Source organism: Diprion similis, chromosome 4 (assembly GCF_021155765.1).
Source record: "Diprion similis isolate iyDipSimi1 chromosome 4, iyDipSimi1.1, whole genome shotgun sequence".
In the NCBI taxonomy this organism is placed as follows: domain Eukaryota; kingdom Metazoa; phylum Arthropoda; class Insecta; order Hymenoptera; family Diprionidae; genus Diprion; species Diprion similis.
This window is the reverse complement of record NC_060108.1, coordinates 17,286,458-17,302,045: the sequence shown is the minus strand read 5'-3', so window position 1 is coordinate 17,302,045 and position 15,588 is coordinate 17,286,458. Positions and strand designations below refer to the sequence as shown.

General features: G+C 43.8%; 1 protein-coding gene across 1 annotated transcript; it reads right to left on the bottom strand.

The window, feature by feature from the left end:
- Nucleotides 1-2,936: 2,936 nt before the first annotated feature.
- Nucleotides 2,937-15,072, bottom strand: LOC124405200 (transcription factor SOX-2-like). The gene is made up of 5 exons (XM_046879898.1): nt 14,941-15,072; nt 13,986-14,251; nt 10,810-11,004; nt 5,980-6,137; nt 2,937-3,787 (listed from the first exon to the last, which is right to left on the bottom strand). The coding sequence occupies exons 1-5, from the start codon at nt 14,943-14,945 to the stop codon at nt 3,257-3,259; spliced, it is 1,155 nt and encodes a 384-aa protein (XP_046735854.1). The 5' UTR covers nt 14,946-15,072; the 3' UTR covers nt 2,937-3,256.
- Between the last annotated feature and the right edge of the window lie 516 nt (nt 15,073-15,588).

Here is a 15,588-nt window from a genome sequence, read left to right as displayed (position 1 = left end):
AACTCGCGGTATTGTAGTCTTCGGAATCGCGTGACGATAAACCGTTTCAACCCTCACGATGGATCATGCAGTGCCGCGTATAGGATATTTCACACCGGAACACACGTTCCAATCCTGTTCATCCTTGCATCATGCGACCATCGAAGTGCAGTTCGCCAGGCACACTTTATTCCATCGATATAATTAATCTGACCTCGTTTTCCTCCGCATTCAGTCCATATTTCGAAATACGGAAGTACCGGTCATTTGTGATACGCCGGTGCATATTAGGGGTTCCCGCTTCAACCGAACCATCCCTTTCCCCGGTGTTCAACAGCCGGTCAATCGCATCGTCATTGGACGCAAACGCAGCCGATATGCTCTTTTAGACAAGACGCGGATGCTTTTTTCACCATCGCTCGATCCGAAAGGATAAAACTGAAAAATGACTCACCGGCACTGTACAAATAAGAATCAGGAAAGCCTGGTGTACCCACACGAATAACGAGCTGACGCAATAACGTCTGAATGAGTAATTAAGCAAGTGCTGTCCGGTTCTCGATGGTAATACCGAGGCTTGGCATGATGCCTGACCCTTGCAAAGTCCTTGATGGACATTTGCATTCCGCGGACTAGAGACCGTCTAATGAACTCTAGGCGGTTGAAACGGCGCGGATTGGACGACGGTCTCTACAGGAGTTTATGCAGACGACGATGGTCCGAAATGGGCGAAATTCCAGCTAAACAATCAGTTTAGGTGACGACGGATGAACGGCTCGGGTTGCCGGGCTTCATGACTGTTCATTCGACTTAATAGATTTAATAGCTCCTCTCGGGATCGGCTGCCGGGATGCTCGGTGCCTCGGGGCGTCGCTTCAGACCGGCTCTTCTTCCTCCACGCGTTTCGATCATCTACGAGGGGGGCGGTTGGCCGTCGGTGTACGTATATATTGTCTGTATATATATATATATATATATATATATATATATATATATATATATATATATATGTACACTGTGTAGGCGTTGTGTTGTGCAGCTCCTCGTTTTCGACGCCGCGTACGTATAACAGTAATGGCCCTTGAGAGATCAGAAACAATGCTCTCCTCGAGAGGATAATGATGGGGAAAATTGTTAGTTTGTTACGCGTCGGAATGATTGGGGTGCCCCCGTAAGTTGGTAATCACTCCTTCCCACTCGAGGAGAGGCCATTGTTGTCGCAACGAAGGGCTTTCAAGCTACCGTCCGATGCTCATCTCATCTCGTCTCATCTCATCTCGGCACATTTCATTTTCTTTTTTTCCCTTCATTTCTACCTTTCTTTCCCCCTCTCTCTATCTTTCTGTTGTTGTTGTTTTTTTTTCTCTTCTTTTCTTTCTTTTTTCTCTCGCGGGGCGGAGACGTCTTTGTTAGGGAACAACACCGACTCTTGTCTTTACGCGATGATCATACCTTACCGAAATCACTGCTGTCATTCGAGACACGGAATAGGCGAAATGAGTAATTGTGTCCTGCCTTACGGTGGCCGAGCTTTGAACAAGATCTTTTATCGAAAATTGCGTCAAACGTACCTAAGGATGTGAGGAATGGTCTGATGCAGGTGGAGAGGTCCGAGAAGGTTGCGTAAGAACGATTGTAAACGTGGATGGAACGCGTGACCATTTATTTTCCCTTCCACCGTATTTAGGGCTGCAGGAAAGCTGAGAACCAAATCTTTCGGGGGTTCGAGTTGGCCTGAAAAGGTGTGAGGGTGTCGCCTCGCGTCTCGCCCTTGCTGTTTGCTCTGAGAATATCTCAAATTCCATACAATGCCGAAAAAGGTTACAGCTGTTCCTGTTTCATAAAGAGATGAATAGAATTTAGAATTCTCTATTATACTTGCAGCGTCGTACCGGAGAAGCATTTGGTTTTATTTCAAAATGAAAATCTCCCGGATTTAAGGTAGGCAGACGGTTATTTAGTATTTTTTTTTCATCGACGTTTTTTCTTTTCGCCGCCTCTCTTCTCCTTGTGGGAACGTATCTGTTTTCACATTTCGTTGTCACAGTTTTTTCGATTTATTCATTTTTGGTTTTTCTTCTCGTCCAGTACTATGATAGCTATATCGTGATCGAGGTCGTATAATTGGGTTTGGAACTTTATCGTGGTGCGTGCGAAATGTAAAGTAAAGCAACGAAAAATTCCTTAAATTCAAACGTTACTGAGTGGTTCGATTTTTTTTTTGTTTTCGTTTTGTTTTATTCTCATTTTTACTTACAGCTCAATATTTATAGGGTAAATTTGTTTTAATTAATAATGAAATACTTGAATAATAATCGTTAAGAGTTAATGATGAATATATGTATAACAATACAAATATAAAGGTTATACACTGTACATGCCATCTGCTTAACCCTTTCGGCTAATAATTAATACCATTCAATTCTTAGTCGAAAGTTGTTTAATTCATTTTTTCTTTCTTCTACAATTCGAGGTTATGCCTTGTAAAAATTACTGCATGGTCATGATTGTTTTAAATAGGTTTTGGACATCCTATTTGTTATCCGGTGAACGCGGAGAAAATTTTTGTATTACGTGTTCGGCAATACCGATATTGCTACAGGCATTATGTGTAGAATCTTGTTCGATTATTGTTTCTAATATGCAGAGCGAGACATACCTTGAAGTGTCGGTAGAATACTCGTTCAAAATTGAAATCAATTCAATTTCTTCCTAATATTTTCCCCTCCACTGTATTCTACTTCGATTTCGATTTCGATTCCTTTTTCCCTTACACAATTTCTTACGCCGACTGCGTTAATTTCAAATTTCAACTACTCAACATCTATTTACAGATTGGGACCTCGGGTCCCGATGATTAAATACAAAGCTATATACATACATGTATGTGTGTGTGTGTGTGTGTTTTGTATATTTAAAATTTGTATAGAACGACGAAGCGTGCAATTATTGGTATTTTCAGGCCCAGAGAGATCAGGAAAAATATTGAATCGCCTATGTCTGTAATATAAACTGATCGGCTATTTACAAGCAAAGTACCTATCGCAGGATAATAGATGTATTAATTAGTGTTCTCGCGTGTGTCGCGTGTTTTGCCTGTGTAATATTATTATATATTTACAATTTCCAACAATTCCTCGAGAATAATCCCCTCGCGGATGAGAGAAACGATGATAAAATCACCGACTCGCCGCCGTTAGAAGCTGGATTCCGGAGAGAGCGACAACCTCGCTTCGCCTCTGGCTCCTCACCAATACACGGGCTAGACTCTGTCGGGTCAGAAGATGACCGCCAGCGGTCGCGGAAAGTCGTTTCCTGGTGCTGGGGGCACCTGGTAACCCGGGTACTGTCCCATCTGCGGGGGCAGCAGCCCCGGCTGCCTGGATCCTGGATAGTAGCTGTTCAGGCCCCCGGGACTCGCCGCGGAGGAAGTCGAGGTCGAGCTGGCGCTGGAGGAGCCTTGCTCGGTCCTCTCGCCGGTCTGCTTGCTCATGTCCGGCGACTCCGCCGGCGATCTTCCCGGCCCCCCAGGGCTCGACTCCTCGTAAAGCTTGTTCGGCTCGTAGCTCGGCCTGTTGTAGTCACCGCTGCTCACCGACTTCTGGTCCATGTACATTTTCGAGGACTCGAAGTAGGCCTTCGTCATCGCCGAGTCCAGGTAGCCCCGGTCCAGGTACGACTTGGGGCTCGAGTCGAGGTACTTCGGGTCCGAGTACATGCTCATCGTCAGTGTGCTCGGCGGCATGTAAGCGGCTCGGTATTTGTCGGCTTCCATCGAATACTTCATGGCGTCCATAGAGCTGACCACCTGGAACATCGGGAAGGGAAAGAGGACGAGGTTAGCTCGCGGATCTGTAAACTCTTCTTTTCAGATTATAACCCAGTTTTTATCGTATTCAATTTCGATATCGTTTTTCTTAACGTCTTCACGGAAGTTAACACGCGCTTATAGAGCCAGGCGAATATGGCTAATTGTTTATTACCGATTTACCGACGAGAGATTGAGATGTATGCATAATTCACGGGCAAAGGGAACGACTTGTGCCAAGTACAAAAAAGACCTTGCCGAATGCCCGGAAGGCCCGAGAGTAATCTGTAGCCTGCACTGGACCACCACCAGCAGCAGCGGTGGCGGCGGCGGCAGCTTCGCGCACCTTTCACCTCGATAATTGAACCGACCCCCATGCTGGGATACAGAGTCGAAGGTGTACGTCCGTTTATGTATGTATATGTATATGTACAACTTGCTACCGAAGCGGTTTGGTCATGCTGTTAATTATAATCGGTCGTTAAAACGATGGTTACCAACGCCATTCAAGTCCCTCCGAGGATCGTGCGGATATAATGAAACGGATTCACGCCTCGGGCCCTTTTGTAATCGATTCAATAGAATTTATCTTTATATTTTCTATTTCTTTTGTATCCGTTCTTCTTATCGATTCTTTTTTTTTTTCTTTTTTTTTTCCTTATCCCTCGCACGCGGGGGCCCAGAAAGAAAGAGGATCTTGAAATGGGCTTGAAAACCGTCGTATATAGTATGGTGAAAATTATCCGAGACGAGGTTAGGTAGAATTAGAATATATCGCGCGAAGGGATTTCAGGGACGTGTTCGGAAATATACGAGCAAAAAAGCCTGGCATATACGCGGTGGATATAAATAAGTCGAAAAATAAGAATGTTTGTCAATTTTTCTTATTCGTCGTTTGACAAGGCCTGCAGATGTGAGAGAGGAAAAAAATGCATAAAAAAAAAAAAATGATGATAATAAAAAAAAAAAAAAAAAAATGAAAATGAAAAAAGCAAATAAATAAATAAAGAAGCTCCATCGAGATTTTGAAGCCTGTTTCTAATTCAGTAATTCGCGTGAGCTAGCGAAACCTTTGTCGGTTTGTTAAGCCGCTTTGTCCTCTTGATTTACAACAAACGTGTAGGTACCACGCCGTATTAAAATATAAAACGCGACGGCATCCTCGAAACTCCGAGGAAGGCACCTTCTTCGCCGTTCTGTAATCGATTACGAGACACGGTCCGGGCTTCTCCTCGCCAAGGCGTATAACCAACGTCTTTTTTTGGCATCGGGACCGTCTGAGAAACGCTACGCATACCGAAATCTCACTGCCAAATTGACCGGCTTGAAAAACCACATATATATCTAGGTTCACGAGGATCCCGACGTGACCCGAAATACGAAAATTAAAAAGCAAAACCGAAGTCGCGATAAACGACCGTACGAAAATAGGCAGGCAACACCTGTGTTGTACACCTGTCATCGCCTCGTATAGAAAGTGACTTCTCAACCTCCCAATATTTGTAACATTTAACAGCTTTTTCACTCTACGATGTTCGTCCGTAGGTACATTACCTACCTACACTTTTCTTTTGTACTCGCAAAACGTTAACGTCGATTATTCAACGCGTCACGCCGAGTCAATGACTAAGGCGTTCGATGTTTATGACATTTAGATTCTGTAGTTATAAAAACTACACCGTTACAGAAAAATTATGGAGATGTGCTTTTGCGGCCGAGCATGTGAAAAAAACTTGTTCCACATACGGTATCTCGTAGTCCGGCATTCGAGGAAAGTTTAAAAGAGTACTGAGGCTACGAGGAAAGTAAAGTGTTTTTTTTTCCCTCCGACAATTCTCACGTTATTCAAAATATGTGGTAGCCGATACAAGCAGCCAAAGAACTTCTTGATTCCCGTACGGTTAGTCGAAGTATTGCAACCCTTGCCTACAAACCGAATTTACCGATCTTGATTTATTACAAGAAGTAAAAAGAAATTCTCTACTCGCGAAGACCGTTTAAAAATGTAAAAAAAGTTCTCAACGCGCGTCAAAATCCAGCGTTTTGTTAAAACTACCCTACGGCATGGCAGCTAAACTGGTTTTACGCACCGGTTTGCAGAAGAAAACGGGTACGTTCGACGGACGAGAAGTCCACTCGATAGTTTGGTTCTAGGAGATGACATTTTAACCTATATTCGGCGTAAGACTCACCTGTGCAGGTGCCGAGAGACCGGCAGACATTGCGGCAGCGGATTGCTGGGCTGCAGCCGCTGCGGCGGCTGCCATACTGGCGGCAGATAATGTGCCGTAAGCTGCTGCGGGGCCGTAATAAGACCCCATACTCGCCTGTCCCATGCCACCGGCCATTCCTGAAACGGTAAAGAAACACACGTTACGTATATATACATATAATCCATGTAGAAGAGATAAATAACGGAAGACGTGAGCGAGAAAGCAAACAGTTTAATTGATTTAATAAGTAAATTCAAACCGCTGAATACAAGGCGATATATCTTTCAAACGATGATCCGATCTAGGGTCGAACTTGGTGTGAATTAATTTTGCGCTTCGACTCTATGCGGAGGTGGCTTTAAAGTCAACGCGGGGCGGCGAGTCGAGGCGTGAATAACGGGCGTCTAATGTTTCTCGTCAGAATTATTAACGGTGGTATGGAGTGCTGGTATGTAATCGACAGGGCGTCGATTAAATCTCGAGAAAAACAGCGAGATTTAGAGAGAGAGAGAGAGTGAAGGAGAAGAGTGGAGCCTCTCAATCATAAATCTCGTGGTACGTGTGCGCGAGTTTGAGACGCGGGACTCGACGCCAATCATTCTCTAATTCTCTGTTCCCCGAGTTCTTCGGTTGTAGGTGCTTATACACGTATGCATCTACCTGATTCTTACATGGAGCTAAACGAGTCTTGAGTGACGTCTACACAGCTTCACGCGTTAGCCAAAGAATCCTCGGGCGGAGATCGCGAGGCGGGTAAAAATCTACGTGAAGTAGAAAGAAAGAAGGAAGGAAAGAAGAAAAATAAAAGAAAAGGTAAACTGATAATGTATTCGTCGTGTCGTGTATGTACATACGAGGTATGTGTACATATGTAAACGAAAAAATTCACCGCACGACCGATTCCGCGTCTCGTTCGGTAATTCCATTGCGGACGTTCCGCGCATTCGTCGATGACGGATCACCGATATTTTTGACGACGTGCCGGCGGTCGATTCTCTTAAGGAGTATCACAAGAATTAGATCGAAGGCAACATGATTTCTAAGCTACTTATATAAGCATGATTTGCAGTGACAACGTGAAGCGAAAAATTCCATCTTTCCAGGGGACTCGAGTCCCGGAGTTCCGAGTTTCTTTCTTCCATTTGTTTGCTTTCTCTCTCTCTCTCTCTCTGTCTCTCAATGTTTGAATGTGAATATAATTATACCAGTAGTAAAAACTCCGCTGACTGCAGTCATTCCGATTTGAAATACAAAATATAATGGCACAAAAAATTACCATATATTTATGTCATACCGTTCAGGCTTCTAGTTTTCGCCTTTTCATTTCTATCATTTGCGAAAATACATAAATGAAGTTTGTTTTCGCTACTCACTCTACAACGGAATGTAAATTTTATTCACTAGTGTGCGGAGCTCGATCGTTTTGAAAAGCGATTGAATTAGTGCCAATTGCTATGCGTCATTGATTTGCTATTGGGAGCCGATGATATATTATTCGCAATTAACGCTGCTATATCTGTCTTTGCACATCGCCACTGCCTGTCACAGTTCAGAACGATTCAAGTTTCGGTTAACAGTAGAAGGAATGTAACGCAACTGGTTTTCCGCCGCTGATTTATCGCGGCGAATGGCTTGACGGCGGTAATTATCTTTCAAATTTTCTCATTCGAATGACATTGGGCGCTAATGGTAACCATTCATCGGGGTTTGTCACCTTTATACCAGGTTGAATAGAAAAGTTTGGCAAAGGAGGCTGCGGGCTATTATATCGGCATATGAAGCTACAAATATATTTTAATTAAATTTGTTTCCCAGTTAGATGTACTAGCGATTTCTTATTAAGGCCTGCTTGATTGAAATATACCGGCATTGTGCCGCACTCTCCATTGTCGGTATTTAATAACCCGAGAAATGTCACCTTGCCTATGCACGCACACGTTTCGTGTATGTACCTACTTATACAAGGCACCTGTCCTCTGTCTCTCAGAATATTAGTATCAACCGATTCTTTTGTTCGATGCAGAGTAATAGGTATAATGCATACCGCTCTGCCAAGTATCACCAAATACTTCTATGCGCTAAAAATACCGATGCCGATATACAGGGGAAAATCGGGATCCTTTGTCTTTTTAATTATCATTACCAATTCTACTCGACGTTGCTGCAATTGACGAATTCTAGCCCAGAGAAAAGTATTCATGCACGTGTCAATGAATGTCTCCTGTTCGTTGGCTCGAGAAGGGCGAAAGAAGAATTTTATGCTCAGACCTCGATTTTTTCCACGAAGAGGCATACAGTAATATGTATAATTGAAATCATTGAGGAATACAGGTTACTAATGAAATTTCCCCCGATATTGCGTCGAGGTTCGGAAATTACTTAGAAAATTCTTAGTCCGAGAATTAGCGTGTCGGCGTATTGAAATTCTATCAACATTCTATGTCTGAAACATTGGACAAACTGTAAACTCTTTTAGCTTGATCACAACGTCTTAATTGCAGGATAAACATTACGCGCGTCAGAAGATTTTGCAGAGAAACAGAAATCGAAATTTGTTTAGCAAAATGTATAAATGTTTTTTCTTCATTTACTTTTGGTCGCAAATTTTTCTTGCCAATCTTCGACAGATTAACAATCGTACCTTGTGTACATAGTATGACGTATAATATTAAAACATTATTTTCTTGTTATTATTTACAAAGTTCCTGCCTGCGGTTCTGTGCTTGAATTTTCGAACGAAATGTTAACGCTAACGTTAAAAGCTAACCGGAAGGCCGATAAGTTTATTGCGACAGAGCCAGAGGAGGGGCGACCTTAATCCTCCTTATTTCCAAGGAGGAGTCAGCCCTACCGGGATGGGCTGGCCCCGCGGCCGGAGGCTCATTGCCGCTCGACATGCGAACATAAATTTGTCAGGGCATTATTATTTATTAGATTGTTTTACCACGCACAAATTATCGACCAACTTGAACCGTAGAATACCGGCTTTGCCCGATTCATCGCGTGTAATACAACTTTATAATACACATTTCGAATGAAATTATAATATTTAAAACATTCCTGCATTCGGCAGAAAATATATCCTGATATCTTGAAAATAATCACGAAATAATTTCATGCGGTGGTTCTCAATAATTGACGTATAACAATGATTGCAATAAAGAGAAGGGGGGGGGGGGGGGGGTGAATGGTGCAAGCGTGATTGGTATTTGAAATTTGTTACAATTGTTAAGTTTGTTAGATACGGAAAAGTGTGCGAAACCCGTGTGATATGAATCGACCGTGAGTTGGAAATAATTGGATATCATACTCGTATGATAATTTAGTTTGAACTTTGGTATAATGTTATAAACTATTCTTATTTCGTTAGTAATTCTCGGTAGGTTTTCTTCCGAGCGGGGTAAGGATTTAATTCTCGGTAGGTTTTCTTCCGAGCGGGGTAAGGATTTACGCGCGTAAGTGTGTACATATTTGTATAGAGGTAAAACCTAAGCGGTGATGATGATATCGCCTTCTCACGTTATCTGCCAATTTATTCCGAGTCCCACACACTTGGCGCACTTGCAGCGAGAGTTGCCGAGTCGCGTGTCGTAAACATTTAAGTCAACTATGTGGCGCGTTCTTTCGATAAATTTCGGATTACTGAAAAATATGGCGGCTGTGTTATACCCGCCTCGGGCCTCACTTCTCTCTTTCTACAATGTTTGCATGCAGGTACTTCATACCTACGTATGCGCATACCTAAGCATTAGAGACGCACGGTTTATTAACGCTTAAGATCGTCGTTCGCTCTTAGGCTAATCAACGGCTGCAGTCGTGGACGAAAATTTACGAAAATTTGGTCGCGTTGAGCTTAAGCCACACACCATAATATTCTTTTCACGCTATATCATTGTCGCCTCTTGTTTTTCAGGTACCGAAAATTTTCTTGCTAATGTGTTGTCAGAAGCGTGCGTGGAATGCGAATATAGTGCATTAACTGCAGTACGCACAACGTATAATTTAGGTTTTTTTCTCAGTATTCATTGCGACATTCGTTATGCCTGCGACAATTAGCTTTATGCAGTTTAATTTTTTGGCATTTTTTTCGTGTTCTTTCTTCTATTGGTTACAATCATTATATTCCGTTTAGAATGAAACAGATGAAACAGTTGAAAATGTTTGTTTTTTTTTCTCGCCATTTCTTAATGGTTCTTTGTTCGCTTCTATCTCATTCTATCTTTCCGGCTGCTTTTGTGTCTCGTTTTTATTTATATTTTTGCAACATGTTCTTTTATTACGAGGACCAGTTTTAGCAGGAAGCGGTTGACTTCACACTTAACATTCTAATACGTTAATGCAAAACCTCTAATGAGTCGTTTAGTACCGTTCATCTCGGTACCTGACTTTGTATAAAAAGGAAAAACGATGCCAATGACTTTTAACAAGTTTCTACTTTTAAAAAACAAATAGACTTCAATTCAAGCCAGACGTAGCTACTGTCATTTCTACTTTTGAATATACTTGGAAATAAACGTGTCACATTAACCCGGAGAAAGACGTTTTTATGAATTGAGTTCTCGGTTTGAGATTCAGTAGGACACGCGCAGTTTATACGATTGAGATTGAATTGGAATTGAAAATCGGAGAGCTTAAACTTTGTGCAAAATATTTGTAATTTTCGGTAAATTACCGGACAGAACGCTCGTCAACTTTCTCCGACGAAAAAGGACCCATTGTACCGGATGTAGAAGTGCGGTGGTCAGGTTGAGTTGAGTTGAGTTGAGTTTTAGTGCGACGCGAAAGCCTTGGAATCGAAGAAAGACTCACCAGCTCTGAGGGCATCCATTGGCACAGTCGGGTAAGGAATGCTGTAGGGGTAGCCTTCCTTCCTGAGGGTTTTCGGCTTTCTTCTGGGTCGATATTTGTAGTCCGGATGTTCCTTCATGTGCATAGCCCGGAGTCTTTTGGCCTCGTCGATGAACGGTCGTTTCTCGTCTTCGGTGAGAAGCTTCCATTCTGCCCCTAAAAAGGAGAAAATATGAAATGAGTTCGTGGCGCAAATACTCGCGAGGCTGAAACGGCTGAGGAACGGGCCGCATGTACTCGACTCTTGACTATGAACTAGCTGCACCTACTCTTGACAATGCCGTGTTACACGGTGCCATGGTGGCGTGGCGTTCGTCTACAGGGCGAACATGTTCAGTTGGCCATTGTTTCGTCAAGAATTAATTACCAGTTGTTGCGGTGCAAAGGACAAAGAGCCGCCAGAGAGGTGGCATCTAGCGGTAGGTTGGTTCGTTGGTTCGTTGGTTCGTTGGTTGGTTGGTACCGCTTTGGTTTATAACTGTAGAACAAGCAACTCCTAGCTTCGCAGTTGCGCCAGGTAGGCATACAATGAGCGACAATACATCAGGGTGCGCCAACTCCTGCAGGGGGTGCTAGCGACGCTGTTTGCGCTGTTTTCCCGCAACACACTCTCACGCGGCGTTTCCACCTAACTGCTGATGTGTGCCTATTTCACCGCCCCACACGCACACGGAACAGCTATATAACAAATTTATACAGTCGGTTTTGATTCGCTCGGTTCTCGCATTAGCACGACAAACGCGGTTCACTCGAACCACACGCTCGGAACCCGTTGCAAATTTATACCCCCAAACAAGGGTGAGCCTCCTCCTTATTTTCTATCCTACCTACCTATATGTGTAGGTACACGCTGTGTTTTACGAAGAGAGACTTTTCAGGGAAAATAAAGTGCGTTTTCAGGGAAGGAGTAGGGATAACCGCTTCGTAAACGTCAAGAGTTTTCTACACGCCATTGTCGTTGTGAATGGTAATGCAGCCGATGTGAGTATACGGCTTTCATTCAATTGGTACAAGAAACGATTTGTCAGTCAACCGGTGCTTCATTTTTATTTTTATCTCATTCTTACTACACTTCTGGCTAATTTTCAAGCGTCACAATTCATGGGAAATAGCTTTTTACTTTGGTATACGAAACTTTTTTTCTTCTAGTGCCCTGCACACTCGCTTCAGGTCTCCCCTATCAAACTATGTGTGGTCTATACTGAATCCACAATCTGTGACACTACTTATGACCCTTTTTTTTTATATTTCGTCTAACTTGAAGCGTCTGTAGGGGACTTGGTGTTTCACTGAACTTGATATTTTCCTAAAATTTCTTTTCAAAATATGGTGTTAATGCTCATCAAGCATACAGATTCTGCATCTTCGACATAGGCCTCCGGGACTGGAAAATGTCTCCCTTAATCGCTACGAAACTCCAGACAGACAATGATGACGAATTACTTTAATCCGGCCTTCCTTTGTGTAAACAACTATTATTCTTCGTGGCAGGATAATCAAGACGGCGAAAACGAGGAATCCTTCGATTCAATTCTCTACGTACCCCGCGTCGAGAGGCTCCTATTTATATTTTAGCTTATCCAATCAATACGCGTTTTCTCGGCTGAATAGAGCGCGTAGGTATTTGTTTAGAACAAAAGACTCCGGCTTCCCTTGGCGGTGGTAGGTGGTTGGTGTAGGACCTACGGTACATAGTGAATCGTACATGTCTACGCGAATCCATGCAGGCTTGTGTGTAGTCGCCTAATAGTGGACTAGTGGTGGTGGTTACATAGCACACCGTACCTTCGTACATTACACAAAGCCTAACTTTCGTGTTTTCGTGCTTTCGTCAGGCAGCGGAGCTCGAGAAGCACAATGGCGTTGGCTTTTCAGTACTTTGGTTGGCCGACAATGTCGTTTATTTAACATCGCTTAAAAGTACAAAAGCCTGTTAATTAATGAACGTGAAAAAGTCTAGTTCAGACCAAATACGAGCAAACCGTGTATGAGACGAAATGGCGAACAGCCGGGGGTCTTCTACCGAAGATGAAAACGCTCCCGAAACGTGAAGACCTGCCAAGATAAGGCTACGTTAAAATTCTACCCCCTAAAGAACCCTCTACCTCCCTTCGCCAGGTGGCAATGGGATCCGGCTACAAGTTTGTCTACAAAAAGCGGTAGCCGTATAAAAAGGGAGTAAAATAAGGAAAGAAAAAAAGGAAAAGAGGAATAGGAAAAAAAAAAAAAAACGGTGGGGTAGACAGAAGGAGAATTAGGATCGATGTTACGAACGGGGATGTTCGGGCATTCATTGGCTTTAGTCGTTTAGTTCCGGAAGGTGAGTTTCACCGATTAGGTATTAAGCATTAGGCCTAGCTGGGGTAGCAGACGACAAAGTTGGGGGCTGGAAATTGGCGAACCGGAGAACGAACCCGACGTTCTCTCTTACGCTGGATTAAACTCGATTCTATTATTGAAGGATTTCAGTTGTCAGTACCGCGCTACTCGTTATTACATACCGTTGTCCTCCCCTTTCGCTTCCGATATTCTTCGATTTCTAATTACCAACTCGCAAGACGGAGTCGAAGACTAATCAAAGACACGGAGACGAGACTGCAGAAACAATCATTTTCTCTCGACAGGATCTGCAGCTCGTCCGTTAAATCGCGCAAGACCCGATTTGCCCGTATGAATAATTCACGAGCCGTTCAAAAAGGATCTCATGGTGAAACAGACATTACGAACAGTGGTACAGAGACATTGCCTGCGGGATCCTACAAGGGGCGTCTCGATCCCGATTCAGGAGAGTATTATTTGCTTATCCATGGACGCGTGCGCATAATTTTCTGGGCACGGATCTGGTCCTGTGGAGCCTCTCTTTCTGCACCGCTCGAGGGTAGTTATGCGCTTAGAATACCACTGACGGTGGGTATATGGCTGGTGCTTTTTTGTTGGCATTCAAAAATGAATTATCCAAGGAACACATCACAAGAACGTGCTGGTAATTTTTTACCTATTAGCAACACCCGTGGGGACAAACAGAGAAAGAAAGACAGGCTAGCTGGGGGGTACAAGGGAAGAGGAAAAAGGTCTTGGTGGTGTTTTTTTCTTTTTTTTTTTTAGTTCTTTGGTTCTTTTTTTCTACTTCGTCTCACCTAGCCTCTTGGAGATCTCGCTGTTGTGCATCTTCGGGTTCTCCTGGGCAATCTTCCGCCGCTGTAGCCTGGACCAGACCATGAAAGCGTTCATCGGTCTCTTTATGTGATCCTCCTGGATTTTCTTGTTCGCCGCGTTCATCGGGCTCCCCATGGTCATTCCCATCGGTCCACCGCCGGCTCCGCCGGGAGGTGAAGCTCCCGACATTCCCTGCATCCCACGAAGCGTCTCGGAGAAAGCTCCGTCGCACATCGCGCCGCCGGCTCTGCAATTAAACAATCGGACCCGGTTAGCCCATCGGCTAACTACTCCCCTGACCTGTGATTCGCCAATTTTTATTGCACCGTCATTTACGGCCTCTCATCGAGGAGATGAGAGACTCGGATGTCGTTGCGCAATTCTGTATCGGACTCGGCGCGGCACGAGACTTGAAAACTAACATAATCAACGAGGGAGTGGTTAAGTATCCGAGGCGCAGAACCTTCTGGCTTCGAGTTCGTTAAAAAACGTCTAGTGGCTGTGGTGCGCTTTGGGGCTTCACGGATCCCCCATGCCTGGCCCTTGGCCCAAGGGGGTTTCTCGCTTCTCGCGTTTTGCGCCCAGCTAGGCGACCCTCGGGTCTTTTTAACCCTGCGAGCGTAACCCTCGAGTGTCATTCAACGAGGACTAATAGATACGCGACTTCGGGGTGGCGGGAACCCCTGCTCTATATACCATTTCCTAAAGACCCGACGGAAATCCTGGATGAGTATATACGAGTGCAAATCGATGCTTTGCCGCTGGCATTGTTTTACCAAAATCTATCCAATTTCTTTCATCTACTTTATAAAATATTCCAATTCCGAATTGTTTTCCTTCAAACAGATTGACTAAGTCAACCCAATAGTTAGCCCCCTTTTTTTTCAATAAACTTATTCAAAGTTAAATAGTATTTTTATCCTGTCGGTGACTTACCTCATGAAATGGCCGGCAGCCCGTTGATGCAAATCGAGCTCAATTTTGTAGCCGTTTTTGAGACAGGTCCTTCGATAATAATTATACGAATTTTTGAAATCAGAGTGTAATATCGGTCGAAAAGACGAATTTCGATGACACGTCCGGCTTGCGCAGCGGGATGATATTATTGGGAGAAAAATAGTAATCAAGGGATAATCGTCTGCACTGGTTAAACTATAATGACATGATAAAAATTCACCAAAACTGAAACCACTGTGTCCATTCGCACTGTATCACTGTTGTTAATATACGTTCACAATCCGCTCAGCTCGTAACTATCGACTGCGCTGCGGGCTGATTCTCGTGATGTTTCGAGACAGTCCTAGACGAGCAACGTGTCGACGGTGAAAGATAACCGTCTAATGCAGTCTAAGCTATACATATACATGTATATAAGTACGCCGGTGTCAGAGTGTACGTGTAATACGGTATTACGTGTATTTTTTTCTCCTTCCGAATAACAGAATAAACGCACAACGAAGCGACGGTAGTTCTCCGCAGACGGTGTGCTCGGAAATGTAGTAAACCGTCGGCCAAGAGTTGATCCTTCGAGCAACTATCGGTTTTTACCCCCACTCCACCTCCAGCCAGCTTAACCCCTGGACC

Coding starts and splice junctions, on each gene's coding strand:
- LOC124405200 (XM_046879898.1), bottom strand. Junction 11,005..13,985: donor CGAGATCTCCAAGAGGCTAG/GTGAGACGAAGT, acceptor TCTCCTTTTTAG/GGGCAGAATGGAAGCTTCTC. Junction 3,788..5,979: donor GTCTCTCGGCACCTGCACAG/GTGAGTCTTACG, acceptor CCGATGTTCCAG/GTGGTCAGCTCTATGGACGC.